We start from the raw sequence: 22,298 nt of genomic DNA, 5'->3' as shown, positions 1-22,298 counted from the left end.
TGCATGCAATCAGTGTGTTACCACCCCTCAGCCCTGCTGCTGGCTAGGCTCCCTGGGATTCCACTGGGAATCACAGGCACATGGGCTGAAATCCCCATCCCGGTGCCACGGGGAAGAATGGGTGTTCAGGAAATGGGGGACTGTGGTTGTGTGGGGGAGTGCACCGAGGGATGAAGGTATGAGAGAAAGAGGATGGAGGTGTTTGGGGAGGAATGAGGGTCTAGCATGGGAATAAGGGTATGAGGATAAGGATGAAAGTATTTTGGAAGGGATGAAGATGTTTGGAGGGGGATGAGGAGGTAAGGATGGGGAGGGGGGGGGGAGGGATAAGGAAAAGGATAAAAGTGTTTGGAAGTGGATGAAAGTGTTTGGAGGAAGATGAGGATATGAGGATGGTAATGACGAGGAAGAGAATAGGGATGAAGGTGTTTGGAGAGAGATGAGGGTCTAGGATGAGGATAAGGATATATAAGCAAGAAAAAATATGAAGATGTGTGGAGGAGGATGAAGGTGTGAGGATAAGATGAAGGTATTTGGGAGGGGATGAAGGTGTTTGCAGAAAGATGAGGGTGTGAGGATGAGGAGAGGGAGGAGAAGGATGAAGGCGTGTGGCACAGCATAAGGGTGTGTGTGGGGGGTGATAGAAGTGTAGGGGAAGGGGTGAAGGTGTGTGCAGGGGGTGAAGATGGATACTGGGGGTGAAGGTGTTTATGGGATGAAGATGTGCAGGAAGGAATAGGGGTGTGCAGGAGGCGAGCACAGGAAGATGAGGATGTGCACAGAGGACAATGAAGGCTGGCACAGGGCAGAAGCACCCCAAGCTGAGGGAGAAGGAGGATAAAGGCTCCGAGAAGTCCCTCCCGGAGTCGGGGCTGCGCTGCCCCTTCTTCCCGCTGTGCTGTGCTCCGGGGGGGCCGAACCCTCCGTATCCCCGCACCGCGACGGGACCGCGAATCGAGGGTCGGACATGGGACCCGACGGGGCGGGAGTACTCGGAAGGAGGGAGGGAAGAGCACCGGGAAAGGAGGGTGGGAGGAAGGCCGGGGGAGGAGGGTCGGCCCTGCCCCTCCGCCTCCTGATTGACTCCCAACTTTCTGCTCCTCCCTTGCATAAACTTTCCCGTCCCTGAGCCTGGTTCCCTGTGCGGACTCCGGAGCTTGCAGCGCTCTCGCATTCCTATCGTCCTCCCCCGGCCCATCCCCGGCACCAGCTCCGGTCCCGGTTCGGTCCCAGTCCTCTCCCGGCTCCCGTGGCCGGCCCAGCCCTCCGGAGCACGGAGCAGGTAAGCGCCGTCGGGAAGAGATCCCTACCCCCCTTCCTCCTCCTCCTCCTACTCCTTCTCCTCCACCTCCTGCGCTCCTTCCTCTCGGCCCGCAGCCCTCCTCCGCCTGCACCGAGCCCGGGAGGGGCGGCTCCGGCTCCATAGGATGGCGGTGGGGAACGGGGGTGGAGGGGTAGGTGAACAGAGGGTCCAATGTGCCCCCCGACCCACCAGCAGCCGGGCGGGAGCTCGGCTTTGGGAGCGCCCCCGGGGCCTCTCCGTGCGCTCCTCCGGGCCGCTCCTTCTCTCCCCGGACGGCTCTGCAGTGCCCCCAGCCCACTCAGTGCCGGGACCCCCCCATCACGCAACTCCCCCCACCCCTCTCCCCACTTACCCTCCCCCCCCCCCCCACTCCAACCATTTCCCATTTTCAGCGCTGCGGGACGGCTCATCCCTCCCCGACCCCACTCATCATTTCTCATCCCAGAGGGTTTGCGTCGGGGTGAATCCATGTTTTTTCCCCTTCACGTTGTGCATCTCCGGATTACACATAGGGTTACAAAGGGGCCTTGTGTGCAATAGAGCCTATACTTTGGAGCGGGCGTTACATAAACAGCCCTGGCACAATGCCCACTCCACCATGCCCACCCCAAAGGCAGTGGGGTCGCGGGGCACGGGGACGTGTCACGTTACATGTGTGTCACACACATGACCATGCGCTGAGTGTATGCTAAACACTTTGTGCCTCGTCATAGGGGCGCATTGCTAACGAGTCAGCGATTAGGTGTATAATTTTCGGCAATGTGTCATCTTTATTATTATTATTATTTTATTTTTGCACTCTCATTCAGTTTTGTTTTGTTTTGTTTTTTCACTTCTCCTGTTCAGAAGAAAAATAACATCCAGCCCAAAATCACCCAGGAAGAAGTCATTTTTAGGGAGAAAACTGCTGGGAATGGGGAAGCATGCACGTGTGTTGCTGGTCCACACTGGGGCAGAGGGTCTGGGATTTTTCTGGGGGCCATGGCAAGCTAGGCCAGGCGACAGTGTCGCAGCAAAGCGCTAATCTCTGTGTCAGGCGCACTGGGGTATTTTGGGCTCCAGCGTCCTCTGCCCCCTCCTATCGCTTTCCGACGTGTGCACCGTGAGTCAGGGCTTTGCGCTGCCTGGGGGCACTGTGTGTTTGCTGGGGGGCTGTGGGGTGCATTGAGCCCCACTTTGTGCTGTCACATCTGGTGCTCTGTTGGCCCCAAAGCTCTTCTCAGCCATTGGATTTTGGGGTGGTTTTCCCATGAGTGGCTCCCCAAATGGGGCATGAGGAGTCTCACTGAGGTCACCAGGGATGGCCCAGTTGGTGGGGAGGTGGCAGCTGCTCCCTGATATAGGGGACATAAGTCCCATTGGGGTACAAAGTTTTGGGTTTGGACATGCTTGAGTCTATGCAGGGATCTGCCCTGCTCAGTGGGGATAGGGACATTGAGTGGGGATGGGAGAATGAGGGGACCTTCCTATCCCTGCAGAACCTCAGGCACAGCTTGAGGCCGGGCTTGCCCCCAGGTTTGGCACAGCAGCAGCTTTTCTAACAAAAATAACCCTTTGGGAGCGGCCACATTGCATAACGGTGCTGCAGGGGCTCTCAGCCGGGCTGGGCTGACAGCGCAGAGCATGGGGATGGTTTGACCATGGCACTCCAGGGGACAAAAGAGGTTCTGCACAGGGACCAACCTTCTCAGCCCATATCCCCCTCATGTCTTGCAAAATCCCTTCCATCCTCCAGACCCATCCATAGCCCACAGCAGAAGAACTCACTTGCGTTTCCCATGACATACGGTCACTATTTATCATGATACCGGAAACAGCACCGTCTTTAATTGCCGTTTAACCCCTTGTTTGCTGTGAGAGTGGGGCTGGGAGCATCTTGGTGTCTTATGGAGATGTGGGAGTTGCTGTGTTCACTGGCTATAATTAACCTATGAAACATCATGGAGCTGCACCATTCCCATCCAACACACCAAGTGTGACGAAGGGTGAGATTGGGATGGGGAGAAATGGATGATGTTGGGCTTTCTGTGGAGAAAATGGGGCTTTCTGCCTTCCATCTGTGGGAATAGGGGCAGAGGTGGATAGCAGAAAATGGGCTGTGGAACCATTCCTGAGGTTCGTGGGTTTGTGCTCACAGAGGTGGGACAGACACTATCTGAAGTATTGTGATCCCAAAGAGCTCCTCTTGTACTTCAACCGCCAAGGTGCTCCAAGGCTGTAAGGGACTATCATGGTTTCTATGTGTTGGCCCAACCTGGGGTGCTGCTGGGAAATATCCTTTTTTGGGGGTCAGTGCCCGGGTCAGGCACTGGGAGCATGCCAGGGTGGCCAAGCCCAAGCACCTGTGTTGTGGTTGGGGACAGCACCTGAAGAGTGTGGGCGTTCGTGATTGCCACCGTCACGTGTTGTGTTACGAAATGTTTTTTTGGACGAAGGGAGGGAGGCAGGTAATGATGGGGTGAGCCGTCGGGGCTGTGCCCCATGCCAGCCTGCAGCGGGCACACAACGATACAGTGCGGGTTTGGACAGGTTGCTGGAGCGGTGGTTTTACCCATTTGGGAGATGGGCGCCGTGGCTTTACGGTTATCCCATCCAGCCTCAACCCATCCTACCTTACCCACTGACTGTGTCCCTCGCTGCCATATCTCCGTGGTTCTGAACACCTCCAGGGACAGTGATCCCACCACTCCCAGAGGCCTCAGCCACTGGTGTCCCAGCAGCTCTATGCCTCAGTTTCCCCAGCTCAGTTGGGAAGTGGAGTGAAAAAACATTTCGCTTCTCGCCCAGGAGCGCCAAGCCATATTATTTCCCCACGACTGTCTCCTCCTCACTCCTCATCAAATTAAATCCAGCTGTTCACAACAGCCACTAACTTCTCTCCGGAAGATGTTCAAAGTTTACAGCTGCACTGTGCATGGAGGATGGGCTGCGGGCCCGTGCCAGCTCCCCACTGCCCTCCCCCAGCTGCTGACTCCTGCTGTGCACACAACCAGTGTGGACATTGGGTTTGGTGATGATAATGATACGGGCTTCATCCCTCTCAAGGTGAAGGCACTGGGCAGGACCCTGTGCCTGCCTGCCTGATGGGAGTGAGCTTCCCCCAAGACTCCCAGTGGGGACAATAGATGGGTTGGGCAGTGCTGAGAGAGATTGGGCAGAAAGCACACAGCAGGGTGCTTCGCTCACTCACTTTGCTTGTCTGAGGTAGCAAGCAGTGAGGTGATGCTGAGCCTAAATATTCCTTTCTGGGAATAAAGTGGTACAGCACTCAGTGCTGCGCTGTTTTTGCATGGTCTTGGTTTGTAGGCTGTCCCATGTGGGTTGGTGACACTGGGGACCTCATAGCAGTGACCCCACTGTCCTTAGCTTGGGAAATCAGGCAGGAAAGGTTGCATTCTGCAAGCCTTCCTGTGACCCTGCAAGCCTTTTCCTATGGGTTTGGGGGTTGGCTGTTGCTCCCTTTGCTGCATGCCCCACTGGTTTCCTGTTCTGTGCAGTGCTGTGCTCACCCCGTGGTGTTGGTGCAGGCAGCAGTGCAGCTGCTTCAGGGTAGGGTTGGGTTTCTTGGGGGCGGAAGGGGGCAAGTGAGAAATGCATTGAAGCCTTCCTCCTCCTGCTCTTCTTCCTCCTCTTCGCCCAGAAGTCTCCATCCCTAAGAAGATGTTCTCCCTGCAGTGGGGTCAGCAGCGCCCAAACCTTCTCCTCCGTGGAAGGAGTGTGTCCTGAGGGAGTCTCTGGGGTCTCTCCCACCCAGCAAGGGGACATTGCCCCATGTGTGTGCACAGAGCCCTGGTACCCACAGCTCTCCCTTGCCCTTGGTGGCAATGGGTCTTGGGGTCCTGGACACAGTGGCCACCCTGTGGTAAATGTCCCCATGCATACCAGGATGGGCACATTTTGGGGGTGGGAGCAAAGCATATTCCTTCATATCCCTTCCATGTTCCAGGTCACCTGGTGCTGTGGGTGTCATGGGGTGGCCATGGTGGTGGCCTGTCTTCAACCCCAACCCTGTTGTTTTCATTGCTCTCGTTTCATAACACAGAGAGTAATTAATGCCGTCAAAGCTTTCTATTTATGACCTGACGGGTGCAACGCCCTGGCTGGGCAGGGTAATTGGGGCAAGGAGGGACAGAGGATGGGGTACAGTGTCCATCTGTCCCCATGTCCCGGGCCCAGAGCCTTGGGTGAAACTAGTGTAGGTCCTCCAGCAGCCAAAAACCAGTGTGGAGCATCTTACCTGAGGCACCATGAGCTTCACCTAGGTCTTATCCCTTGACCATACCCTAATTTTACAGGGACACATCAATGAGATTTCCCCATCGTTTGCCCTCATGATTTGAAATGGAGCATCCTTGACCAGTGCAGTGATGGCAGTTTTTTGGGGAACTGTGCTGAGGTCTGCAGGGTGGGGTCGCAGTGTGTACCCCGTAGGTGGGCACCTTATGGTTGGGCACCCCACAGATGAGTATCCCATGATTGGATGGCCCTAATGGCACCACAGACCCCGGTGGGATGCTGCCACGTGGCCTCCTGCAGTTTCCCTGCTCTGATTGCTTCCTGAGCCGTCTGCCAAGCCGGAAGGGACAGGAAGCGATAGAGGAAAGGAAACTAGTCAGGCTGCTCTGTAGGAAGTACCAGGGGCTTGTTGGTGGCCCCGTGGCACAGCCCTGGGTGGAAGGGAGCAGGGGAGTCCCACACTGCAGCCCCAGAGCTGCTGGGAGGAAGAGAGTGGGGTCAGCAAAGCTGTGCCACCTCCAGCCCCAGTGCCGACAAAGGGTCATTGCACAGTGAGCATCATGGTTTGGTGTGCAGCATGGAATATTAGTGAACAGGGGAACGTCTTCCCATTGCTGGGGTCTTCCTAGGAGACCTTGGGTTGTTGAAACATCGGTCATGTTCTCATTGCAGGTGGGACTCCACTGCCCCACTCACAGCCCCGTGGGATGTGTCATGGTGTGGGTGACCCTGTGCTCCTCCCATCACCGAGGAACACGTGGACAGTCCCACAGATTGTCTTCTGGTGTCTGGGTGGGCTCTTGCATTGCACCCAATGCATTGGGGCTTCTGCTTTGGGGTTTGTTGGCTTGGGGTTCTGCAGAACCAAAGGGGGCAGCTCCTCTTGGCACCCCGAGTGTCCTCCTCGGGGCACATCGCACCCATCCTGCCTCAGTGTCTGAGCAGCACAGCCCAACGGAGCGATTCCCTCTGTGCCACCAGTGGTGATGACCCCGTGTTTCCCCCCACCCCTCCCCATCAAGTGTCTGCACCACAGCAGTTACTGTGCAGGTGAGGCTGCGCCCGCCCCGATGCCTGCCCCAACTTGTTGCTGAACTTTTATCCTTTTGCTATGGGGTCCAAGTAGGGAGGGCTGGCTTGCCCCATTCCGCTGCGCGCGGAGGGAGTAAAGTGGTGGCGGTAGCCCTTTGTGCTGCGTCTGCTCATGCTCAAATGTGTGTGCCCCAATTTGCAGTCCTGAGGCTGCTCCCCATGGAGTTGGGGAAGCTGTCACCCACAGCAGGGCCACCTTGATGCCACTAGGAGGGCAGGGGTGGCTGTGGCAAGTGAGGAGCAAGATGAAGGTCCTGGTCCCTGTGTCATGATGATAGCCACCATAGGATGGCATCTTCCTCCATCCATCCATCCTCTCTTGCTTTGGGCAGACCCCAAATCCTGGCTTTCTGCTCCACATAATCGGGATATGGGGCTGCAGTGATGTGTGGTGGGTGGAAGTGCTTTTGGGGCTAAGCATGCTGGGGAGAAGAGTATGCACCTTGACCCCAAGCTCAGTAGCTATGCTGGGGATGAGGTGTCACTCCATGCTCCCCATTCTATCCCCATGCTCCCAGCTCCATCCCTGTGCTCCCAGCCCCAGTTGCCCTCATCCTCCTCCCACACATCCTCTGCCCCCCACAGTCCTTACTGCATCAGGTTCTGCTGCTCCTGCCCCCACTGTGCCCTGCCAGCACTCTGCTCCTGACCTGGGCACTTGGGCACCGCCACTGTGTCCTCAATATTTCCATTCCCCAGTCTGTGCACCCACTCTTTGCAACCCCTTGGGCAAAGCTTTTGATGCCACAGGGTTTGGCAGGGATTTCTCATAGGATTTTAGGACTGAGGACCCTCACCTTGGTGAGCCCTTGAGCTGCACTGGGGCCAAGCTTGGGGTGAGCACGCAGCCCACAGGAATGCCACATCTGTTTCTATCTCCCAGTTTCACCTTGGCCATGCCCTGGTGGCCCCCTCCATGCCCACTGTGAGTACCCATCCTGTACCCTCTTAGGTACCCCAAGGTTGCCACGGTGCAACAAGCATCTCTTTGCCGTGTGGCTATGAATGTCTCTGCTGAGGTGCCATGGTCCTTGTGGGACAGAGGCTCAGTCCCTGTCCCAAGCAGAAGCCAGGAGGAGGGACACACTGAGATGTTATTATTCCTGCAGCTCCAGTCCCTCCCAGCCTTGATCAGGTCGGGCAGGCTGGTACCCAGGTCCAGCCGTGCTGGTTTCCTAATTGCTTTTCTGGTTGCTGTTTTGTAAGGTTGGGTGGAGCGCTGTGCTCGGCCCCTTACGTCAAAGCTGTGACTTGCTGCCTTTCTGCACCCTCCCTCCAGGAAATAAAATCTCTTGGCCTAGCTAAAAGCAGGTTTGATGGAGGAGGAGCTGTTTCCTCGCACCTTGGCCAGGGCCCCACTTTGCCCTCCTCCTCCCTCTGTTTTTCCCCTGCTTCCCTGAAAGGGCTGCACTGGGATTTCCCTGCTGGGGAGGGAGGCAGTGAGGTGGGAGGGATGTGGGGAGGCTGCAAGGAGCTGGGAGCTCTTGGAGAAGGGGATGGTGACATGTGCCACTTGTCACCATGTGGGCAGTGGTACTACTAGTCCTATGGCTCCCCAAAGCCTCCATTGCCTCAGGCTGTAGCACCCTGCAAAACTCCTGCAACCCAATTCTCAGGTCTGTCCTCTCCTGGCACCCGAATCCCATGAGGGGGATCCCACTGCAGAGGGGGGGATCTCACATTACTAGGGGAGACTCCAGGTGCTTCAGAGCTGTGGGGTCTGGGTGCTGTGGGGTCTGCAGGGGGTCTCCTCAGCACCAGTATAGGGTTTACATGGGAACAGGGTTCCATTGGGCTGTATGGGATGGGCTCAGTCCCATGTGCCAATCCATAGGCAGGCCGCCCGCATTCTGGCAGTCCCTCTCCCATCCCTGCACCCACTGTGGGGTTTGCATGTTGACAAGATCCCAGGGAACTGCATGGGGTGGGCGCTGGGGGGCTCAGCCCTATGTGATAGCCCCTCTGCATCATCCATCCCTCTCCCATCCCCATTGCTCACACACAAAGCCCCTCCCCCCCAGCCTATGCAGCCCCCCAGGGCTGTGCTCAGCGTGGGGTACAGAGCAGTGCAGCCCGCTGCCGCCATCCCTCCCCTGGCTGCCGGCTCCATCCTGCAATCCAGTTCTCCTTATTTGGCCACAGTGTTCAGCAAGAGGGTGAGCGCTGGGGGGGGGTGAGGGGAGCGTTGGAATGGGGGGGAGCAAGCAAGGGGGGGTCAGAGGGACTGACATCACAGAGAGGGTGGTGGCAAAGAAGGAGGGGGGAGAAAAGTTTCTTTTTTTATTAAAAAAATTAAAAAAAAAAAAACAAACACAACACAACACAAAGCAGCCTGGGCGCGTGCCCGAGCCAGTGAGTTGCTGCAGTTCCTTTAAAAGGAGATGTCTGCGTGCTGAGACCTTTGCACGCTCCCACCCCAAACGGGAAGCGTAGCACTGCGCAGCGAGACACCTCCAAACAGAATCCAATGCTGCTCTGCAAAACTGTGCAGGAGGGCAGGGAAGCATCCTTGGGCACCTGGTTTGTCAAATCCCCTCCCCACCTTTTGGGGGCTCAGGTCCCCAAATGTCATCTTGTGCCCCATGGACACACGTGGTGCCCGTGTGTGCTCTGTGTGTGCACTATGTGTCTGAGTGCTTTGTGAGTAGTGCAGTACATGGGCTATTCCCAACTGGTATTTGGGGTGGGCATCTGGTGGCTTTGCTCTGCTGAACTGGGGGTGCAGGGTTGAGGCTCACAGGTCCCCAAGTGTCAATGTGTGCCCAAGTGCTCTGTATGGGCACCATATGCCCAAATGTTTTGTGTGTAGTGCAGCACATGGATTGTTCCCAAGTGATATTTGGGGTGGGCATGTGGTGGCTTTGCTCTGCGGGATTTGGGGTGTTTAATGGCAAACGTGGCCATGTCCCCAAGGCATGCAACTGTGTGCATGCTTGGCACCGGAGTGCTCTCCTAGTGCAGTGCCAGCATGGGGATGTACTGGGACCATGCTGTCACCTGCGACTCCAACATGGCCATGACAGTTGCGGCCAAGTCTCAGGGGTGTCTCTTTGTTCTTGCAGGTTGCCACGTGTCCGTGGGGGCTCGGGCTCAGAGCCCAGAGCAGCCAGCACCATAGCGTCCAACAGCTGGAACGCCAGCAGCAGCCCCGGGGAGGGGCGGGAAGATGGCCAGGACGGGATGGACAAGAGCCTGGACAATGATGCTGAGGGAGTGTGGAGCCCGGACATCGAGCAGAGCTTCCAGGAGGCTCTGGCAATCTACCCCCCCTGTGGCCGGCGGAAAATCATCCTCTCAGATGAAGGCAAGATGTATGGTGAGTGCACACACAGGATGGGTTGGGCACTGTGTGTGTCACTGTGCACTGGGATGGGGCTGGTTCCGAGCCCTGAACCCATCTGGGATTCAACCCAGAGCACCCCAACTTCAAAAGTTCTTTCCCAAGCTGTGTGGCTTTGGGTACCAGAGGGCAGTGACCCGTGTCCCCATGGTGTTGTCACAGCCATCTCCTCCCTCCTGCTCTCAATGTGCTGGACTGACAGGTTTGGTGGAGCCGTGGGGCAGGGAGTGGGCATGGTCCTGTCTCATACCACTCCCTGTAGTGTCCTGAACCAGGGAGTGCTCCAAGAGAATGGTGGCTGTGGCCCTCAGCCCACTCCAAGCCACCTGTTCTGCATCAGGTGACATTGCCCCATTTGTGAAATGCGTTTTGCTTGGGCTCAGCCTTGTTTCCGCTGCAGCAGGAAGGATGAGGATGGGTGATGAAGGCAGGGGTGCGCAGTGCCACCAAGGAGAGGACAAAAGTGTGTGTCCACATCTGTGCCACAGTGGGGCTGTCCCCTTCTCTCTCCCTCCCACGATGTCAGCCCCTGACAGGTGACTTCAGATCTCCTTCTTGTGGGACACGGTGCCACACTGCTATCCCTGGTGGTGACCTCCAAACCCACCAGTGACAATGCCGTCATCATCCAATGGCTTATCCACCCACGGCACAGAGGGCACTGGGTACCTGGTACATACCATCCCCATCCCCATTCCAGTGCCACCCTGGGGCACCCTGGTCAGAACTGGTGGCTGAAAGGCAGTACAGGGCTTCCTGAGCGGGTGCATTTTTTGGATTTCTCCTGGAATAGCTGAAGTGCCGCTGGGAGTCTGGCCCTGCGCAGCACACCCGGGCGCAGACCGGTTTTTCCAGCCTTTCAGAGCCATCTGGCAGCTGTTTAAAGAGGCAGTGGCCCCCACCTCCCATCGCACACCCAGAGGGCTCTGTATTTAGGGGTTGGGGGTGGCATTGCAGAGGGCTCTTCTCTCAGAGGTGCCTTTGGAAAGTGGGGTTCAGAACAAACCTGTTGGAGAGCAATGGGTTTATACTGGGTCCAAGCATCCCCGCATGACAGCAATACTTTGGGACCCCCTTGGAGCACCCAAAGGATGAGTGGCTTTGGGCACTGCAAAGGGGGAAGGCAGGGTCTGAAACATATTCATAGGGAGAGCGATTGGGTCACACTGGGGCTATACATCTCCAGGTGGCACTGATTTGGGAACCCTCTTGGAGCACCCAAATGGGAGGATGAGTGGCTTTGCTTAGTACTGTGCTGACTCAGGGGATGGTGCCAGTGTCCCATGGAAATGGGGTGGGGATGTGCACGTGCCCCAGGAGCAGGTGGGAGCCATGGGGTGGGCTGGTCATGCTCGCACCGCTCTTTGGCCGCCGGCGTGTCCCACTGGGTTATTTTTAACAGAGCTGTCCAACTGGTTGACGTGGTGGTGTCAGGGGAGAGGAATTTGGGGAATGTGGTAATTTGGAGGAGGATGTGCCCTCACCGAGGGAATGGCATGGCTCCGAGTGAATCACAAGGACACAGCCATGGGCACCCCAGTGGGATGAGGCAGAGGTGTGGGGAGATGTCCAGTGTTGGGCATCATGTTGGGTGCATCGCTGCATCCAGGTTTCATTTCCCGTATTTGCTTCCACACTGCTGAGCATGGGGATGGGACATGGGAATGGGCTGCGTGCAGCCAGAGTGCTGAAGGTCCCAAACCTAACACCCCACAAGTCACAGGCATTGCTGCACCCTGTGGCATCACATCACCGGTGCACCTGTGGGTGCTGGACAGGATGAGGCATGGGTGCATGGGGCACCCTTGAATGCTGGGCAGGATGAGGCCGGGATAGGTGCATGGTGCCACGGCTCCTTCCAAGCCAGTGTTTTGGCAACCAAGAGCAAGTGAGTCCTGGTCATTAGGGGCTGCTCATTAATTAAAAGGCAGGACTGATGTCTGCACCACCATTTTGGGGTTGCCATGGGGTTGCACCAGGGCACCATGGCTGCTGAACAGAGGACAGGACTGAACACAGGGACCCTTCTCTGTGCCCACATTTCCAATGGACCCATGGTGACCCCCCTGTGGCCACCACCCCCTGCCTACCGCAGCTACCCCATAGCACCTGGCACTGTCAGTCCTCATGTGTCCCCTCTCACCCCCCTCCCCCTCCCCTCCCAGTTGCTCTGGAGCTGCCCAGGGTAGGGTGGTGGGGATTTTTTAATTTTATTTTATTTTTATTTATTTATTTATTTTTAAAGCTGAAACCCTCTCCAAGGGCATTTCGACAAGTTCCAACCACCACCATCTGGTCCATTAAAATAAATCTGGCGTGCCTTGCCGCCCCCGTGTGCGGGGGGTGAGGCGTTGGGGGGGAACAGGGCCGGGTTGAAGAATGCTCCCAGCTGCTCTGACGTTGGAGCACAGATTGGCCACAGCTGGCCCTGTAAAATGTGGTGCAAAAGCACTTCTGCTTTGAATTAAGCTCAGGACGTTAGGAAATACTGGTGGAAAGGGCGGCTTGGTGTGTTGGGGGAAGCTCAGTGCTCAGGGGGCACCCAGGACCCATGTACAGAATGGGGTTGTGCTCAAAGGAGTGCCCTATTGGGATGGTTTTAGGGGATCCATGGTCACCTATGTTGGGGACACTTCTGTAGGGGGGGGGTACCAGTGGATACCACCCCCTGACCACCAGTCTGTCCTCCATGGTGCTGGGGGTGGTGGACACAACGGATGTTCCCATGTTCCCATGTATTCGCTGGCGGCTGGCCACTCCAATGTCCCCATGGGCCACCCCAGTGTTCCCTCGGGCCACACAGCTGTCCTGGCAGCGCCATCTCCTGGCAGAGCCTCCTCCCTTGTTACAGACCAGTGTCCCCTCGTCCCATGCTGTCCCCTTCTCCCTGCTGTGCTGGGGCTGATGCTGCACATCCCCGCAGGTCGCAACGAATTGATTGCGCGCTACATCAAGCTGCGGACAGGGAAGACACGGACAAGGAAGCAGGTGAGGCTGGCACTCTGCTTTTATTGAGGGTGCTTTTATCTGGGCACTGGGGATGGGGTGCCCAGAGGGGTCTGGCTGTGCCATGCATTTGTACTTTCTCCTCACTGGGTCAATTTCTCCGTAACAGCACTCAAGCTGCAGCTCTTGTAGCATCGCCACGCATTGCCCTTTCTTTCCACCTGGAGCCAGAGGTTGTTCCCATGTCCCAAAAGCTCCTTGTCTGTTTGTGTGCCTTGTGTGGCATACAGTGCGCTTGAAGGTATTCTGAGGGCTGAGTCCCAGCTGTGCCCACTGCAGCCAGGGGACAGCGGTGTGGCAATGGTCCCCAGAGTAACACTGCCTGGCAGTGGCAGCATTGGGGGTGGCAGCAGAGCAGTGAAACATGGCCTTCCTTTTCTGCTTGCACAGTGCTTGCGGCCCTCTTTGCACTGTGCCCACTTAGAACATACACATGGCTCATCTCTGCCCACTGTGCATCCTCATGGATGTGATGACCTTCCCCAAGGGGACATGGGACAGAGGGGTTGGGGTGACCCATAGTGGAGTGGCCCCATGCCACTGTCCCTGCATAGGATGGATCCTGGTACCCGTATGCTGTGGGGAAACTCTTCTGAGACTGATGCTGGAGGAGAGGACTGTGGTCCAGCCACAGCCACTGCATTCTTCATTTCTGGCTTTGAGCCTTGTGTTTCACCTTCATGCTGGGTATCTCTGGTTGCAAGCATCTCACTTGGATTTCCTTCCATCGAGAGAAGGAGAGGGCACAGATGAAAGCAATGCTCTGGGGGTATCAATGTATGTGACGTTGTCCCCCTCATGCCTTTGTTGTCTGAGAGAGTCGGGTGCTGGTGCTGAAGTTGCTCCCCCCCAAAGTGAGCCCTACTGGGAGCAGAGACATGCACTCAGGATCTGCAGATCAGCCCCATCCTGCGCTTGGAGCGCTCTGCACAAAAGAAAACCTCTTATTGAATTTCCCACCTGCAGTATCAGCAGGGGTCCCAGGTATGCTGCATCCCCTTTGGGACCAGCAGTTTCATTGCAGCTCTACTGAAAGCACAGCAGGGATGTGTGCGCTCACAGGTGTGGGGCTGTCTTTTTGGGAAGCTCCGACAGATGGTAAACACTGAGCCACCGCCTTCTCCCCATGGACCCCACTTCCTCCCCCTCAACTTTCCTTCCTCCAGCTCAGGGCAACTGCAATGCTGTAAGACCACGAGCATCTCCTGGAGCACTCTGGATCTACGTGCCCCATTTTTCCCATACACTTTCCCCTGGGGCAGTGCAGGGACATGTCTTCATGCTCTGTGTTTTCCTTTCTAACGGCGTGGTGGGCGCTAGGTGTCCAGCCACATCCAGGTTCTAGCTCGGAAGAAGGTGCGGGAGTACCAGGTTGGCATCAAGGTACGTTGGCACCCGTGCCCAGGTGTCCTCGGCGGTGTCTCTCTGAGCATGGGCAGCCCCTCTCCTTCCTCTCTTTTCCTCTGGTTGACGGCTCTGCTGTTCCCCTCTCCTGCTCTCTCTCTGCAGGTCTCTAGCCACTTGCAGGTTCTTGCCCGACGGAAATCTCGGGAGATTCAGTCCAAGCTGAAGGTATGCGCCCGCTTCCCTCCTGCCTGCTGACCACTAACACTCTCCACTCTCTAGTGTGCAGCTTCCTCTCCTTTTGATGGCTTTTTTTTTGCTTCCCTCCTCCCTTTGCTCCTGGAACTGATGGATTGGAGTGGCTGCAAGGGCTGCACGTTCCCTCTTGTCTCCCAAAAATGTGGAGGTATCCATGGTGTCCTCTCCACCCCCCGACCTGGATCACATGAAATTGGATTTACATCCTCCCCTTGTGATACACTCTGCTCTTTTGGGCATCTCCCAGTGGGGAAAAGACCCATCCCAGTGCAACTAGCAACAAAGCAAAACCCAAAAGCTTTCCCCAGACTTGGGATGGTCACAAGGATTGTCTCCCCCTGCTCTTGTCAGAGGCTAAAACAGCAATGTCCCCAAGCAGTGTCCTCAAGGATGGCACACACCATGTTGTGGGGACAGTGTTCCCAGTTGGGGACACAGTGATGGTCCCAGGACGACCCATAGTTCCAGGGGTGAATGGAGCCAAGCTAGGAAAAACTGGATCGCCTGCTGCTGTGGTTGGCTTTCCTTTCCTTCCTTCCTCCTAACTGCAGCCCGACTAACCTGTCCTTAACCATTTCTACTGTTCCTGGTGTTATTTGTTGGGAGGGTAGGAATGGAGGGACACAGCAGGCACTGATATGCCCAAAGGACTGAGCCCTCCTTGGATTGGACCCACCCAGGTGTCCCCACCCAGTGGTCCCCATTGGTGACCATTGAGGGCATCCCATTTGCACAGCCTGGGCTGCTCCTGATTCAGTCCCCTCAGCTGGATTCAGGCTCATTTGGGGGCCCTGAAAGCTTCTGGCCCCAAGAATACAGCATTCTGTCTCCAGAACTTCTGGGTGAGGTTCACTCAGTCCCCAAAACATCGCCGCCATTTGGGTCTGAGTGCTCCTGCACTGGGGCTGGCAGGGGGGCGTCATTCCAGGATTACCATGCTGTGCCCTCTGAAAGCGCTGAGCAGGTTTGGTAGATCCCAGTGCCACAAGGACCATCCGCCGTCATCCCCAGCTGTTTGCTGGGAGGGGACCCCAAATGATTTGGATTGTACACCAGACCCCAAGCCCAGGAGCGGGGACAGCTGGTGGAATAGAATGAATGACAACAGAAAGCTTTGCAAAAAGTAATTTTAAAAGGGCACTGGATGAGTGGCTCCAGCTCCAGCCATGCTTCAGGGCTGACCAAGAGTAATGCTCCGAAGCAGTGCAGTGTGAATGTAGAGCATCCTTTCACATCCATTCCTGGAGGCAAATCTGGGACCTTAAGACAAATTCTCATCCCACTGAGTCAGAACTCTCATCTGTCAGCAAGTGGTGACTTCTTTAAGGTGCAGTCATATTCTTTGGGTTCGTGCTGCCAACGTGTTCCTGCACACACAGCTCAGCATTCCCTCAAACCGCATTTATCTCACATCTGCTGTGCCCCAGGTGTGAATAAATGGGGCCATAGACCCCTGAGCGGGGTGAGGAGGGGAGTGAAGAACTGGCTTGTACACTTCTCCCTGCAGATGGGGAGTGCCTGCTGCCGTCAGCTTCTGCCCTCAAAATGCGAGAAAAAATGTGGAAAATGGATTTCTTGAAGGAGTCTGGTTCTCACCTTCTCACTGGGGCAAGCAGGATTTGAAGGGTATTACAAAGCAGTGAAGGCAGGGGTCCCCACCACCAGGATGGCATGAGAGCCGGGGAGTCAGTCCCAAAACGAGGCTATGGTGGCAAAGTGGAAGTGCAGGGGGTGTACTCAAGATCCCCTTGGCTCTAACCATGTCTTTTCCTTTCTTTTGCGGACAGGCCATGAACTTGGTAAGTTGAGCTCTGATACTGTGATTACCCCGTTGCCTTTTGCTAAACCCTTTGTGCCCCAGGGAGGCAGTGGGGACACCTCCTAGACCTGGCAGCTCCCACCTGGAGGGGTGGTACAGCATGTGTGGGGAGGGGAGGTAGATGAGGGGGGAGGCCATTTGCAGGGTGATAGTGTTCATTACCTTTTGTAGTTTTGGTATTGGCTGCATTAACCATGCCCCTTCCCCCCCCCCCCCCCCATCCTGATCTCTTGGTTGCACAACACCTCCACACTTTGCTAAACTTCTGGGGAGGTGTGGGCAGCCCACCCAAAGCCCTGCATAATGCCCATTTCCTCTCTTTACTCCCCCAAGGACCAAGTCTCCAAAGACAAGGCTCTGCAGAGCATGGCGTCCATGTCCTCCGCTCAGATTGTGTCGGCCAGCGTCCTACAGAACAAGCTCAGCCCCCCCCCTCCTCTTCCTCAGGCCGTCTTCTCTGCTGCCCCCAGGGTGAGGATGGCTCTGTGCCCATAGTCCCCATACTTGGGGTGGGGGGAAAGAACCCATACATGGACCTGGGGGAGTCACAGCCTCTTGGCTGCATTGTGGAAGGGGCACTCTGGAAGCTGCTGATGGGTCTGGGGGGTGAAGGGGTGCTGACTGTGTTCTCTCTGCTCTTCCCCAGTTTTGGAGTGGGCCGATCCCAGGGCAGCCTGGACCCTCTCAGGAGTAAGTGCAAGCCCTCATGTCAACCAGCCCCACCATGGGACCCAACCTTGTTAACCTAACAAGGCACTTTTTGTTTTTCAGCATTAAACCATTTGCACAACCAGCTTACCCCATCCAGCCACCCATGCCTCCATCACTAGCCAGTAAGTGCTGTCCTTCCTGGGGGTATCACTTGGTACCTCACAACTGTGCTGGAGATGCAGCTTTCTGTCCCCTCCATGGTGCCACCTGATGTTGCCAGCCACCCTGGGGCACGCTCACAGCTTTTTGTCCCTATACTTTTTGTCCTTATACTATATAGCAATGTCACCCATCCAAGGTACCTCTCCCAGCCTCCTGAGGTGAAAACTTGGGTTTAAACCCAGCTCCAAACCCCATAGTCAGCAGGTCTCTACTTTCCCCTTTTGGGATAGGGTGCAAATTTTCCACCCCACAGCAAAATGCCCATCCTAGAAGGTTGGGGAGGGACAGGGGGAGCACACCAAGGCAAGCAACATCCTGGTGGTACAAGAGGGGCTCACAACAGTTGACACTGCCCCGTGTCCCCCCCAGGTTATGAACCCTTGGCCCCGCTGCCACCAGCTGCCTCAGCTGTGCCGGTCTGGCAGGACCGCACCATCGCCTCTGCCAAGCTGCGGCTCCTCGAGTACTCTGCCTTCATGGAGGTGCCACGGGATGCCGAAACGGTAACACCGCCTTCCCCATCCCCTAGACACCTGGCCACCCTCACCCTCAGTGTCACCCAGCTTTTTCAGCTGACCTCCACCTTGTTTTGACCCCGTTTGCCCTTACAGTATAGCAAACACCTCTTCGTGCACATTGGGCAGACGAACCCCTCATATAGTGACCCACTGCTGGAGGCTGTGGACATCCGCCAGATCTACGACAAGTTCCCTGAGAAGAAGGGTGGCCTCAAGGAGCTCTATGAGCGTGGGCCCCAGAACTCCTTCTTCCTCGTCAAGTTTTGGGTATGAGACTGGAAGGATTGACCTCCAGCCCTTAAAGATCATAGAATCATGGAGTGGTTGCGGTAGAAGGGTCCTTAAAGATCGTAGAACCATGGAGTGGTTGGGTTGGGAGGGACATTAAAGGTCATAGGACCATAGAGTGGTTGGGTTGGAAGGGATCTTAGCCCCCTCCCAGCCGCACCCCTGCTGTGGGCTGGGTACCCCCCAGCAGATCAGGCTGCCCAGGACCCCGTGCGTGGCATGGGATGGGGCACCCACAGATTTTCTGCACAACCCATCTTAGTGTCCTGTTTCCCAAGAACACAGTGGCTCATGACAGCATCCCTCTCTTTTCTCTTCAGGCTGATCTGAACAGCACAATCCAGGATGGGCCAGGGACTTTCTATGGTGTCAGCAGTCAGTACAGCAGCGCAGAGAACATGACCATCACAGTGTCCACCAAGGTGTGCTCCTTTGGGAAGCAGGTTGTGGAGAAGGTGGAGGTGAGTGCTGTGCAGTGTTGGGAGTATTTGGGAATGGCGTCCATGCTTCGAGTCCTGGGACAGTGTGGGATGGATAAAACCCCAGAAGTGAATGTAGGGCGTGTGGGCACAGGCTGTGGTTATCCCACGGTGTCCCTGTTGGCTGCCACATGCATTCCCCATTATTGTGTCACCCTCCCGCTGATGCCTGGCTGTCATTGCAGACAGAGTACGCGCGGTTGGAGAACAGCCGCTTTGTCTATCGCATCCACCGCTCCCCCATGTGCGAATACATGATCAATTTCATCCACAAACTCAAGCATCTCCCGGAGAAGTACATGATGAACAGCGTCCTGGAGAATTTCACCATCCTGCAGGTATTCACCCTTCCCAGAGCTTTGTGCATGGATCAAATGGTGGGACATGTCATATTGGCTATGGATTGCTGCAGGGGGCCTTGCGAACTGCCCTAGTTATGGACACCAAGTGGTGGTGCCACAAATAAAGCAGCTGTGCCCGAGTGCATGCAGCCTACTGGATGGTGATTATCAAGCGTGGGGTGGCACACTGAAAGCAGCAGTGCATCCATCCCCAACACATACCCACTGCAGGGAGCACACTCTGATGGTGAAAATGGAATGGCTGTGCCCAAGCCCATGCACTCACTCCCTAAACAATGAGGGGGGGCAGAGTTTTGGTGGTGCAGATTAGTGCAGCTGTCTCTGATTCTGCACAAACCCCCAAGTAGTAGATAGCAAAATGAGTGCATATAAAGCTGCCATGCCTGAGCCCACACAACACCCCCAATAACAGCATCCACCCCCAGTACACTTACTGATGCCCCTCTGCTTCCCCACAGGTTGTTACCAACAGGGATACCCAGGAAACCCTGCTCTGCATCGCCTTCGTGTTTGAGGTGTCCACCAGCGAGCACGGCGCCCAGCATCATGTCTACAAATTGGTGAAGGACTAGGGGCCCTTGGGACAGGCAGGGGCTTGAGGAACACAGGGACGTGGGGAGGGTTGTGCAGAAGTGCCGCCTGTTGTGCCCCCCAGCCCCACTGGGAGTCATTGGAAGAGAGGAGGAGGAGGAGGAGGAGGAGGAGGAGAAGGAGGAGGAGGAGAAGGAGGAGGAGGAATAAGAAGAAAAGCAATAGCCAAAAAAGACTGACTTGTGATTGCAGATGTTTTCTACTTTAGGAACAGTTTTTAAATAAATATATATATTAAAAAAAAAAAAAAAAGAAGAAGAAGAAGAATGAGAATGAGAATGGAAATGTAGGGAGGAAGGAGAAGAGCCCGTGTCCAGCGCTGGATGGGGAATGCAGTGCAATGAGCCAGGACCGTGCAGGATGTTGGAGCGGTGGATGGTGCTGCTTTTGCCTCCCTGTTCAGGTCCCCGCGTGGTGTCACTGGGTCCATGGTGATATCCCTTGAACAGTGGTGTAACCCGGCACTGGGAGTGGTGGTGAGGACATGGAGCCCAGGGCAGAGGTGGGATCAGATGGGAGCAGGGCAGGGGTGGTGGCCTTAAGCAGGAGAAATGAACAGGAGAAAGTTGCATTGTGCCTTGATGAGGATGAGTGTTCCTCATCCTGTCCTGGCAGTATTGGGAGCGGGAGATGCAAAGCGTTGTTTAATGGCTCTTTTTTTTTTTTTTTTTTTAAATTAAAAAGTGCTTTTTAGTACTGTGCTCAGAATTGAGCTTTTTCCATCCTGTGCCACTCCACAGTGCCCAGGACTCCCTGCTGTCACCTCTGGTGCCTGTGGCCGGAGCTTACCATGGGGCTCGTGGTCATCACATTGCTGTGGTGTTTGTGCATACTCCAGGAATTGCATTCAGGCTTTTCTCCAGCCCCAGCACCCCTCGGTGCGATTTGCCATGGTGCGGTGGGTTTGCTTGATTTATTTTGCGTATGTACATTTTCCATCTTTTTTTGGCCTGTTTTTCTGTTTTTACAGTTCTGATATTGGCTTTTTCTCAGTGGGAAGCAGCCGAGTCCGGAGGATCATGGAGCTGAGCTGTGAATGGGAAGAGGAGGGGATAGAGAGGGGACCGAGAGGGGACAGAGGATATGTGGGATGCAAGACTGGGTCTGCTCAGAGGGAATATGGGGCTACAGCCCACAGTAACCCAATGCACTCTGCCCAGTCCTGCAGGTTGCAAGGGAGAGCATCCCCAGGAGGGTTGTGCAGGGTGACATGGAGCAGGGGGCAGGAGAAACACTTTGTCTGCCTGGAGGAAGACTGAAGGCAGTGGGAGGTGCAGTGCAGAGTGTTTTGGGATGATGGAGCTGGGGATTGGTGATGGGATGCTGGGTGTGCAGGGGCAGCGCAGAGCTCAGGAAATGCCCTTTGCTGATGCCATGTGTTGGGGCTCCATCCCAGCAGAGCCACTCCAGTGCCGGGTCAAAGGGAGAAAGGGGAAAATCACAGGGACAGCCTCAGACCCCCGTCCCAGGCTCTCATATGTAGCATGTTCATTTGTTATTTGTGGTTGTGCCGTTTTTTTTTTTCTTTTTTTCTTTTTTTTTCTTTTTTTTTCGCTCACTGATTTAAACTCTGGGAATCCAAGTTCAAACCTCCCACCATCACATGGAACTCTTCGTTAACTGGACCGCTTTGTGCTCCTTCCATCCCTCCCTCCATCCCTCCATCTACCTCTCCATCCATCCCTCCCTTTCTCCATCCATCCCTCCTTCTCTCTATCCCTTCATCCCTCCTTCCTGCCCCAGCTAAGACTCAGCCACGGCCTCAGAGATCTTCCTTGCCCTCCCCATAGCCCCTCTGTTCTCCTCCAATGTATTTATGAATTTCACATGAAGTACTGTTTTATTTTTTTAAAGACTTTGTAAAGCTTTACCAGGGTTACAATCACCATTTTTAGAGCTGTGTCAGTCCACAATGTTAAAAATAATAATTTTTTTTATGTATTATATTTTTTGTGTATTTTTTTAATCCAGCTGTGAAGGGTTGTATCATGTATTTGTTGTGTTTACTGTATCTGTCCAACTTCAAAGAGAGGAGACTGTGGAGCTCCGAGAAAAGTACGGTCTGCTGAAAAACCATTAAAATTATTTGTTCTTGTGTTGGCTCAAATAGTTCTGTCGTTCCTTTGGTGTTTGTTGTGACAGTGGGGTCTATGGGGCCTGCTATGGTTGGGTTACACTTCTGCAATTAACCCAGCGCTGGAATGCATCCTGCAGTGGGTTACTGTGTTTTGTAGGGTTGAATGAGTGGTGATAGGTTTGTAGAATTGTATGGGTTTACAGGGTTGATAACGGGTTTGTAGTGTTGCCTAGGTTGGTAATGGGTTCACAGGGTTGGCTGTGCTGGATTGGCCTTGCCCTGTTCCCACTCTCTCCCTGCCCTGTCTCCCAGGCTGGAGGGAGAAGCCCTGCAGCATTGCTGGGTTCACTGACCCATATTTAGGGGATTGCAGACTGCTTGTGCCAGCATCAGGCATTGGAGGTCTGAGTGTGTGCTGTCAATAACAATCGCTCCTTACAGCTTTGCTTTCACTCCCGTGGCTACTTAACACCCTATCTTCTCCCATCGCAAGGCAACACAGAGGCCGTGTTCTAACACTGGCCATATTTCCTCTTTCTGTAAGCCAAACTGTCCAGCGTGGCATGACGGCACCCGAGATACTTATTTCTACTTCACCCAGCTCAGCTTGCACGCTGGAACAAAAAGAGTAGCGGGCTGCAGGGAGCAGCGGGGCAGCACCACCCGAAGGCAGTCTGCAGCGGCGCGCGACGCACCGCCGGGGGACTCCGCG

The 22,298-nt window shown here is 55.4% G+C and overlaps 1 protein-coding gene across 4 annotated transcripts; it reads left to right on the top strand.

Moving 5' to 3' along the window:
- The first annotated feature begins 1,102 nt into the window (after nt 1-1,102).
- TEAD3 (TEA domain transcription factor 3) lies at nt 1,103-21,616 on the top strand. 4 transcript variants are annotated; one of them, XM_042888007.1, is made up of 13 exons: nt 1,103-1,282; nt 9,694-9,947; nt 12,895-12,959; nt 14,298-14,360; nt 16,367-16,378; nt 16,732-16,869; nt 17,045-17,088; nt 17,170-17,231; nt 17,641-17,774; nt 17,883-18,056; nt 18,398-18,538; nt 18,742-18,894; nt 19,377-21,616. In XM_042888007.1, exons 2-13 carry the CDS (start codon nt 9,812-9,814, stop codon nt 19,488-19,490), a joined length of 1,236 nt encoding a protein of 411 aa, XP_042743941.1. In that variant the 5' UTR covers nt 1,103-1,282; nt 9,694-9,811; the 3' UTR covers nt 19,491-21,616. The 4 variants fall into 4 exon arrangements, with proteins under 4 accessions (XP_042743941.1, XP_042743940.1, XP_042743938.1 ...); XM_042888006.1 differs by having other exon boundaries at nt 14,298-14,549; XM_042888004.1 differs by lacking the exon at nt 1,103-1,282 and adding an exon at nt 14,487-14,549 and having other exon boundaries at nt 9,724-9,947.
- The last annotated feature ends 682 nt before the right edge of the window (nt 21,617-22,298 follow it).

This window comes from Lagopus leucura, unplaced genomic scaffold (assembly GCF_019238085.1).
Source record: "Lagopus leucura isolate 7727_CA_CO unplaced genomic scaffold, USGS_WTPT01 Super-Scaffold_100136, whole genome shotgun sequence".
Taxonomy (NCBI): Eukaryota; Metazoa; Chordata; class Aves; order Galliformes; family Phasianidae; genus Lagopus; species Lagopus leucura.
The sequence above is the reverse complement of the archived record's forward strand: the minus strand, read 5'-3'. Positions and strand labels throughout refer to the sequence as shown.